Source organism: Pteropus vampyrus, unplaced genomic scaffold (assembly GCF_000151845.1).
Source record: "Pteropus vampyrus isolate Shadow unplaced genomic scaffold, Pvam_2.0 Scaffold143, whole genome shotgun sequence".
NCBI classification, from domain to species: Eukaryota; Metazoa; Chordata; class Mammalia; order Chiroptera; family Pteropodidae; genus Pteropus; species Pteropus vampyrus.
This window is the reverse complement of record NW_011888924.1, coordinates 3,882,117-3,892,119: the sequence shown is the minus strand read 5'-3', so window position 1 is coordinate 3,892,119 and position 10,003 is coordinate 3,882,117. Positions and strand designations below refer to the sequence as shown.

The following is a 10,003-nucleotide window of genomic DNA, read 5'->3' as shown; positions in this document are numbered from 1 at the left end:
CAGGTCAAAAATATTAGTCATTGCTTTAATAAACTCAAACAACAGACATACTAAGAGGCATTTTCTCAAGGATTTGCCCAACAATTGCCTCCTCAAGGAAGTACCTAACACACCGTATGAATTCTCTTCCTGGTCTCTTCCTCTTCATCGCGCCTCCTTCATACTCGCCTCCACTCTACTCTATCCCCTTGACTTATGCCGCAGTTGTAGGACAAGAATTTTCATATGTGAGACCCTTAGCATATGCTGTTCCTTCCACTTGGAACGCCTTTCACAGGATGTTCTCTTGTCAAATCTAGATCTATTAAGAACTACTAGCTCCTTGGCGTCTCTTGTTTTCCTGCCTCTCTACTCCCCCCTAGGCCAAATTCATTGCTCCTTTACACATATGAAACTTGAATTATGCAACTTTTTTCATTTTGTTTTTGAGCCTGTTTCTCCTGCCAATCAGTGAGGACCCTGAGGCCCTCTTACCTTTTCAATCCCCCAGCATCTAGTATTTAATGTTAATCGAACTGCATTTTTTGTTGTGGAGTAAAACGGCAATCCCCAAATACAAAATAAAAAAGATAAAATAACCAAGAAAATATATCTTTTTTTTTTTTTATTTATTTTTTAAAACAAAATTGAAGGAAAACCTACAATCAAAATATTTCTCCTCCAGTACAGGGGCTGAAAGTACCCAAGGATATCATGTGCTATGGGAGTTTCAACTGATAGTTTAAATACCCTCGAGGAGTAAGACTTCTTGGAGCATTTCTGGACTTGTAGATCCAGCGACCAGATTCACCCTTGCCCTGCCAGAGCTAAATTATCCATTTGCCACAGTAAATAAAGGTGACGTAAAGACCAACAGTATTGTTTCTAAACCAGGCCTGACATGTCCGCCTTCCTGGCTGAGTGGAGAAAGAAAAGATTCCTTCAGCGTCTTCCCCTTTCTGTTAGAAAATGCATCTCCTTCCTTGATGTAGAAGGACTTGTAGGGGCGGTGGGGGCAGGGGGCGGGTAGGGGAGGTGAGAGAAGGTTAAGAATAGAAACGATATAACCCATTTCCCACTTGGAACTGGGGCGAGAGAGTCAGTTATACCGTGTGTCACAGCTGTGTGGCAGGTGAAGTGCTGGCCTCCAGGCTCACACACCGTGGCCAGGGGGCTGGTCACCTGCCAAAATGGTCAATTTTTTTTTTTTTTTTTCTGTCCCATGGTTAATCTTTATTTTCAAAAGCCATGCCATAGAGAGAGTGAGCCATTGTAATACATCCTGGGCAGGGTTTGTTTGCATAAATAATTTAAACAAGAAAACTCGAAATATAACTATAATAAATAAGATAAACACCAAAGAGTCAGCTGGAGAGCTTAGCGAAGTTCCACTAGGTACACCCCCTGCCCCTTTTTTTATTCCTGTTATAATGACTCGAGATCAGAGCTACTGCTAAGGCGGAGCCTTGGTCTGGACTGTTGTTTCCAGAAGTGGCAGGTGTCTGTTCTCCGAATCTAGTGGTATTAAAGGCGCAAGAAGAAAATGCTGAGGGGCTGAAAGTGGAGGAGCCAGTCTGAGCAAACGCTCCCAGGACCAAGGCAGATTTTGCGGGATGAACAGAATTCTTGTGGGCTGGGTGTTTTTTGGAAACTCTCTCCAAGAATGCATGCGACTTAAATATTTCTTTACCAAAAGAGGATGAGGAATATAGTTTACAATGTTGAAAACAAATTTTTCCCCCTCTGGTTCCGTATTCCCCCTCTCATAGAGGAGCAGGAGAACAAACCAGTGGCAAGGTAGGTACTTTCCATTTTTCATATTGATCCAACCAAGCAATCTTTCTGTGTGAATTAAACGTTAATCCTCTTGAAGTTATAGCTTGGCTGAGGAGAAGGGACATAGGGACATAGCCAAATTCAGGCTCCCAGTCCTAGAAATAGCAAGATTCCAGCCATACTCTCCCAAAGGGGCTAGTTTTCCCTAGGCTAGTTTTCCTGTTATGTGTAAATGTTAACGATTTTGTTGTTGTTGACACTTATGTTGTTTCTACTTGGGGCAGAGGAGGAGTGTGAAACCCATAGCACGAGGAGGAGGAGGAAAGGACTTGTAATTCATAGTCGCCAGGGGCTCCCCTTACTCTGGGACTTTAAAAATGTCCCCCTTTCAATTTCACGTGCCTGGAGCTGGATTGCTATAAATAAGTTTGTTTGTGTGACGCAACTGGCTGAGGGCAGTCTTGAAATTGAAGGCGTGTCAGGTAATTTCTTTTTCCTTTCTTTGGGACAATCAGGTCTTCCTCCTTCACTCCTTCTTGGTGTTGCTCCCCTGCTCCCTGCCTACCCACCGAGCCCATCTCTCTGACTACACAGCTCACGCAGTCAGGCGGCTGGCTGCCTTCTGTGCAGAAGCCACCACCACTGTGGGGGCAGAACACAGAAGGTGCATATATGCCTGTGGGGGATGACGTGGGTTTTGTGACTCACCGTAACTCAATACTGGTAAACACGACAAACCCCAGCTCTGCCACTTTCTAGCATCGTGACCTTGGGCGAGCTGACTAACTTCATTGATTCTCACTTCTCTCATCTGTAAGAGGGAGTGCGAGATGGCCCTGTGCCTCAGGATGGCTGTGAGAGCACGAGGCACAGTTAGTAAGATGCTTAGCAGAGTGACTGGCTCACGGATTGTGTTCAGTAAAAGCCTCCACCGCCACCACCATCACCACTGCCACCGCAGAATCTTTCTGTCCAAGCCTGAGGTTCATCTTGTTTTTCTATGCCAGAAGTAGAGGTGTGTGTCCTAAGCCTGACTGTTCCCCCAGCAGCCAACTGAGGGGGATCCTGCTCTAGTCACTCAGGGTCCCTCTGTAAACCATTTTTTCTTCGGTATTACCACTCATTGAACTGACAGAAATGTTCAAAGTTTCTTTTGCTTCTTTTATTATCAGTTTCTTCCTTGGCCCTGGCTCCTGGTGCCTTAAGAAGCCATCCATGTACCACAGGAACCCTTCCCGGCCTCATAGTTCTGGAAAAAAAAACCATTCTGAGACCCAACTCAACATCTCAGTCAACAATGGCTCCTTTCAAGGTTATTGTTACTCAGACTCCACAAACATTTTGAGAAGTGGGAGGTGCCACTATCTTCAGCTGGTTGTTTTTGGTTGTTCTTATGAGCTAATGTGCATAACCCAGAGTTTGGGGTTTTAATTATCATTGGTGACATTATTAAAGTTCATTGGTGACATTATTAAAGTTCATTGGTTTGCAGAGGTTAAGTAATCAAAGGTGTAATGACAGTTTGATGTGGTATTCCCTTCAAATGAGTTGATTTTCCTGTTCTAGATGTGAAAAGTAGAGAAACACATACCTCAGAGGTGAGCAGAGCACAGACCCACCCCTCTGACTCCCATGGGAAGGGAAGTTGAATTATCTCCATTCCCTCAGCCCTCTGAGTGGACAGTTCCAAACCCTAGCCACCTGGCATAGTCACCTATCCTGTCCTTGAACAGTTTATATCGTCATGTTCAGTTTGATCTGCACTTGAAGGAATCAGAATGAAAAGTGACATGAAATGAAACCCATCCGAACACATTTGATAGATTATAGGAAATCATTCTGAAATGCCAAGCGTAATCTTTCTCTCTGGCTTTCAGTGGACATTTACGGTGAAATTTTGCCTCAAGTTACATAAACACTTTTGACAAGAAAGAAGAGGAGGAGAAGGAGGAGGAGGAGGAAGAGGAGGAAGAGGAGGAAGAGGAGGAGGATGAGGAGGAGGAGGAAGAGGAGGAAGAGGAGGAGGAGGAGGAGGAGGAGAAGAAGCCATGCAGCATAAACACCCTTGAAGAAACAGAGCCAAATTCTGAGATGGCATATAATTATGTACTAGTTACTAGATTCTGAAATAGCATGTAATATGCCAAATAGATGTTTATTTCCTCTTGTTTTTTCAAAAAGGTCCCACCCAACCACTGAAAAGAGAATTAAAATAACTCAGGGTGGGTTTAACCCTCCTCTTCTGCCGCTTCCACACAGACCTGTAAAGGCACTGTTAACTTGGCGCATACCAACCCTCAGCATTATTTTAGGATGTAGCAGGAATAGTGGGTAAAGGAGGTTTCTAAGGGCTTCAATTTGAGCCAGTTCATTAAAGGCGAGTCAAGCACAGGGAGGAATATGTGGCAAATGTATGTGATTTGGGAGTCACAGGTAGTTATTAGGTCTCACACTATTTGTACAGCCCAAAGCAGGGACTCCCTGGTGTCTGATCGGGTGACTGCACTGTGAATAAAAGCTGGGATTTCCACAAATAACTGGCCAAGTTTGTCAATGGCCCAGGGTTTCAACATCCACCCAACACAAAGTCTACCTTAGTAAATTATCTAAATACATGTAGGTCATATATGAACCAAGTTATTGAGGAGTTGTTAAAGCCAAGCAATTGATTCTTAAACCCTGACTTTAAATCCTTTCTGGAACAAGGCAAAGGATAGATTAAATAATATAACTAAATATCATTGTGGGTCCCTTCAAATTAGTTCCTGTGGGTTGCAATATAGTTACTTCAACAATGCTCAGAACATCTCAAAGACAATCCCATTTATTTTTTGCAGACTTTACGATGACTAACTTTGAAAATGCTCAATGAGAGCGAATTTGACTGTTAGGAGTAGGTACAAGTCAGCTGGATCTGAGTCTGATAAACAGAGTTGGTGGTCTAGTTAGGTGACTCTGGCTGTCGTCAATGACAAAGTGTTCGGTTCAACAGTGAAGAGTTAGACTGCTCCTGCATTCAAGTAGCCATGGTCAAGTTTGAGAGGGAGTCACACAACAGAGTTTCATGAGCAATGTGAGAGAGGTATGAAAAGGGTACTAGGATAATAAAACCGATGATGGTGACAGCTGTAAATGTGGCAAATTTACTAAAAGTCATTAAATTACGCAATTAAAATAAGTGAATTTTATAATATGCAAGTGACACCTCAATATGGTTGTTGTTTTGTTTTGTTTTGTTTTGTTTTGTTTTAAAAAAAGGTGTTATGGGAGTACAGAAGTTCCCTTTGGTTCTGAATTAAAACTGTGGTTCCCACCATCCTTGTCAAGAGGGTAAAGTTAAGAAGCGGGGAGAAGAGGCTAGAGTTGTGTTTGAGGTTTAGGCTGGTCTTGCTGTGGTTCTTGGGTTTCGGACCTGCCGTTAAGTGAGGGCAAACAACTGAAGGGTTTCGTGCATTCCAATGGCATGGGCAAATTCGCATTTAGGTTGATTTCAATAAGCAAGACTGGAGGCAAGGAGACCGGTTATAAGGATATTGTAACAGTCTTGGAGGGAAACTATGGAGGTGGGAATCCTAGTGCTGGCAACAGGATAAAAAGGAAGGCACAGGCTCATGAGCTTTTAGGTAAACTTGGCAGGACTTGGTACTTGGTGAGATGTGTGTGGCGAGGGAGGAGGAGGAGTCAGGGGAGGCGTAGGTCACTATCCCCAGACGGGGAGTATAGAAGAGGGTGGCAGGGGGATGGGCATGTGGAGTTCAACTGTGGCCATGCTGAATTTGTGGTGCCTCTGCGACATCCAATGGAAGCAAGCAGGTACGCGTCTGATTCTGACACTTTGGGAAGACTCAGGATTACAAGTCGTTAGTATATGAGCGGTGGTTAAAAACATATGACAGGGTGAGATGGGTCACAGAGACCTTGTGAATGAGAAGAAAATCGGTGAAGGGTGGAAAACTGGGGGGAATTAATGTCTGAGAGGCAGGGAGAAGAATGTAAGAGAAATAGAAGGAAAAGCAGGAGAGTGTGATGTCAGAAAGCCAAAGGAGGAATGTTTCAGGAAGAAAGGGGTAATAATGTCAAGTGTAGATAAAGCTCCAGAAAATGAAGGCTGAAAAGGTATCCACTGAATTTGGCTACTGGTGAAAACAGTTTCGGGGAAGTGAGGTCACAGCCAGGCTGCAGCAGGTTAGGGAATGAATGGGAGGATAGGAAGTGAAGATGGACATGTAACTGACTGTTTGGGGACGTCTGGAGACTGGAACGTGCCAGGGCTGTGGCTAGAAAAGGACACATGGCCACAGACAGCTCGGTTTTGTTCTTAGAATGGAGAGGCTTGAGCATGTTTGCAGGCTGGGCCAATAAGAAGGAGGGACATTGCAAAAGATACAGACGAGAGGTCCATGGATGCAGAGGGGCTGGTGTCGAAGGGGCATGGACCAAGACCTCAGGCCGAGCACTGGCGCGGAGAGTGCCACCTCATCCCGCGAGACCCGAGGGCTGGGTGGGTGTGTAGCCTGGAACAGCAGGGGAGGTGCCGAGTGGCTCCCTACCTGATGGCCTTGGGTTCTTTGTTTTGTTTCATTGGTGCGGTGCCCCTGCGATGAACAGGAAGAGAAATTCTTTGTTGAAAGTGTGGGGATTGGAGGTTTGAAACGAGTGGAAATGTTTAGGAGTGATGGTAACAGAGGGAGCTGGTGGACAAATAACCATGCTGAAGTGAGCCGTCCTCCACCCCTCTCTTTCCCTCGCTCCCCTTCCTCTCCACTGATCAGCAAGACGTCTGTGCTGCTTCTGTCTCCTGGGTTGGGCCGCTCCTTGTCACCACCCTGGCCCAAGCCGCCATCATTTCTATTCTATTCTATTGTTGTTTCTTTACTAGTTTTTTTTTTTTTTTTTGCTGCTTCTCTTGCCCTTTTTTGCCCTCTTTCCACCCAGCAGCCAGAGAGATCTTTTAAACATGCAGATCAGACCATACCACTTGCCCGCTTAAAATCAGCTAATAATTCTCATTGTGCTAAGAATAATCTAAATGTCAGTCTTTGTCCTGAAATACCGGACCTCACCCGGCCATATCTACCTCTTCACACTTTCCCTTGGTCCATGTGTTTCAGCCATTCTGGCCTTGTTTTTTCCAATGAGCCAAGTTAGTTCCTGCCTCAGGGCCTTTGCATTCCTCCTGCTCTGGATGCTCTGGCTGGCTCTTTCCCATCATTTACTTCCGCGGCCAAAGTGTCTTCCTCAGAGAGGCCTTCCCTGACTGTGTAAAGGATGATCACTCCTACCCCTATTACCTCTGTTTTATCTGCCTCATATTCATCAGTAACTGAAACTACCTTACATATTCATTTACTTGTGTGTGTTGTTTCTCAATCCTAGGAGGAGAACTCCGGGAGGCAAGGAACTTTGTTCAAGACATAGCAGGCACTTCAATGTTATCATTTATAAGGACAGTGTTGAAAAGGTCCTCATTAATAAGGACAGTGTTAAAAGCCCAACAGAGATTAGAAAATAAAATTGCAAAGGCTACAAGCCACACGGTTATGTGATTTTTTTCCAGCAAAGACTATAAAATAAGAACGATTATCCTACATGCCTGTTCTGGAGACAGAGTCGAACTGAGTATTTTGAAACATGGGCTGGGCGGCAGAGGCATCTTTGTGAAAAGTATATGCATCCCAGCACAAGACCCGTTCAAATGTTTATGGTCTTATTTTATAGGAATTCCCTCCGTTTTATAGTCTTGTAGGTGTGTTGGCAAGTTGTGGGAGGAATTTTGCTGACTCCATTTCCAGCCCAAAGCTAAGCTGTGTAATACAGGTGAAATCAGGTCACCGAGATAGGTCTGGTTTCCTTGGTGACCCAGGAGGTTCGGTTATATTTGAAATTGCTAAGGAGGAGAAAAACTGGATAACAGCAGTTCTGTATTTTCCTTAGGGAAGGAGCACTTTTCAATCCTTAGCCGGCTCTGAGGACATGCCTCCTGATTTGGCGCGGGTGACCTCCGGCCGGTGGGCTGAATGACACTTTCTAATTGCTCCCAGAATCCCACACCCAGTCTGGCAAGTTTGTCCTGTGCCAGCTCTGGGTAATTGCATCATGGCTCCTCAGCTCTCTGTTTTGTTTGTGCATGTAAACACTGTAACTAGGGTGACGAATAGTTAGCTTACTGTAGAATGTGCTAACCACCTTTCTTCTGGGGGGATGACAATGGAAGGCCAAGTTATTTTATAGATGGGAGGGTGACCCAGTTAACTCTTTAATGTCTTTTTTAATGTCTTTTTTCTCGATAGCTGGTTGATCAAATATAAGCACTGATAGCATGTATTGGCAAGGTTTGTGTGACAAGCTCTGTGCTAAATACTTTTAAAATGTTATTTCATTTTCACGATACACTTATGAGGTGGGTACTGTTATTATCCGCATTTTACAGACGTGGAAACTGAGACTCAGAGAGGTAAAGTGGCTTTCCATGGTCACGCAGCTTAAGTGGTGAGTTAGGATCACAGAAAACTGTTTATCACATATTGATACTGTATCCTGAATTCTCTCATACTGGAAGCAAAAGTGGAAGATAATTCTTGTTTTCTGCGATTACCTGATATTCAGATTCTACCTTGTGCTGCATGTCCCGCAGATATTGAACATCACTGACGAACTTCTGCCTGTCCCTTGCTTCAGGCAACATGATTCTTGATCCCCGACCTGCACATAAAAGATAAATCCATGTGCTGTGACAGAATCCTTTGTTACTTGGCCATATTTCGAATTATCTTAGTAGAATTAATTGCTTTTGTTCTCTTTTTAACCTCATCTCCATTGTTTGAAAGGCACAGATGCTTCTCTCAGATTGAAGGGACTCTTTGTATGGGTGGCAATGCCCTCACAACCCTCCTGTTCTGGGCGTAAATAATGCAGCCATCAGCTGGCTTCAGTGATCCTGTCCTCGTTATTCACAGGGAGTTAGGTTGACAGACACCTGATTCAGAAGCAGTTCTACAACATGACAAAAAAGAAAAGAACCTAGCTAAATTTAGTAAGGACCAAAGTTATGAGCCCCTGGGAATTTAAATTCATTTATTCAACAATGATTGCACCCCGCTTCCAACCCAGGTGCTGCGTTGGGCACTGTGGTAGAGCAGTCAGCGAGGTGGGCATGGCCCCTGTCTTTGTGGTGTTTGCAGTCCAGGGTGGGAAGACTGATATTGAATGAGTGACCCCTAATTGCGGTAAGTGCTATGGAGACTTATAGGCTTCTTCGAGGGAGTGTCATTATGGGAGGGCATAACCCGGTCTGGGAGGCCAGGTTTTCCTTAGGAAATGACACCGAGTTTGCTAGGGAGTGTGAGCTAGGCAAGAAGTAGGACGGAGCATCTCAGACGGAAAGGACGGCAGGCCCAGAAGTTTCAGGACAGGAGGGCCAGTGCAGTTGGAGCAGAGAGAGAGGGGAGAACAGCACCTATGGGCTGGAGGGCGGGTAGGGGCCAGCTCATGTGGGTGGGGCCTTGAAGGTCAAGATTTGAAGAGCCATAGAAAGCCTTTGGAAGGTTCCCATCTGGGGAGTTAATGATTAGATTTGCATTTTTAAAAGGTCCCTCCAGCTATTACATGGAGAATAGACGGGTGGAGGAGGTGGAGTAAAAACGGAAGTGGAAAGACTATTGGGGATATATTATAGTAATCCAGATGGGAGAGGAACATGACCAGATGGGCAGCAAAAGTGGAGGTGAGGAGGAGAAAATGGTGACGGAAGAGGGTGGGGGTGGGGAAGGAGGAAGAGGAGATCATAGCTACTATTCGCTGCGCCTCTGGAAGTGCTAGGCACTGTTCTAAGCCTAGTTAATATTTATACATATTAACTCATTCAAATCACGACCATGCTATGAAGCAGGACCTATCTCTCTATTTCGCAGATGAGGAAGCTGGGTCACAAAGGGACTCAGTAAATTGCCTTAGGTTACAGAGCTACTAAGCGCAAGAGTTGAGATTTGAACCCAGAGAGTCTCATGCCAGTGCCCACACTCGTAACCATAATGGATTCAGGGCTACTCAGGAGAGAAAGTCATCAGATCCTGGTGATGACGTGGATGGGCCCAGAGAGGGACATGTGGAGGAAGCTGCCCAGGTTACTGGCTCGAGCAGCTAGCGAGATGATGCCAACGGTCCTCTCAGAAAGGGAGAAGGAAGGAGGAGTAGATTTGGTGAGAAAGCAGTGGGGAGTTTGAAGTGTCTGGGGTACAGCAAAGGAAGA

General features: G+C 45.0%; 1 protein-coding gene across 1 annotated transcript in view; it reads right to left on the bottom strand.

Annotated features, from left to right (window-relative positions):
* Positions 1 to 10,003, bottom strand: part of MARCH10 (membrane associated ring-CH-type finger 10) — a 58,215-nt gene that overhangs the window by 43,875 nt on the left and 4,337 nt on the right. Inside the window, exons 2-4 of the mRNA XM_011368587.2 lie at positions 8,351 to 8,457; positions 7,720 to 7,732; positions 6,632 to 6,676 (exon numbers count right to left, since the gene is read on the bottom strand). Of these exons, the coding sequence (XP_011366889.1) occupies positions 6,632 to 6,676; positions 7,720 to 7,732; positions 8,351 to 8,440 (148 nt within the window). The 5' untranslated portion in view covers positions 8,441 to 8,457. The remainder of the gene's footprint in view (positions 1 to 6,631; positions 6,677 to 7,719; positions 7,733 to 8,350; positions 8,458 to 10,003) is intronic.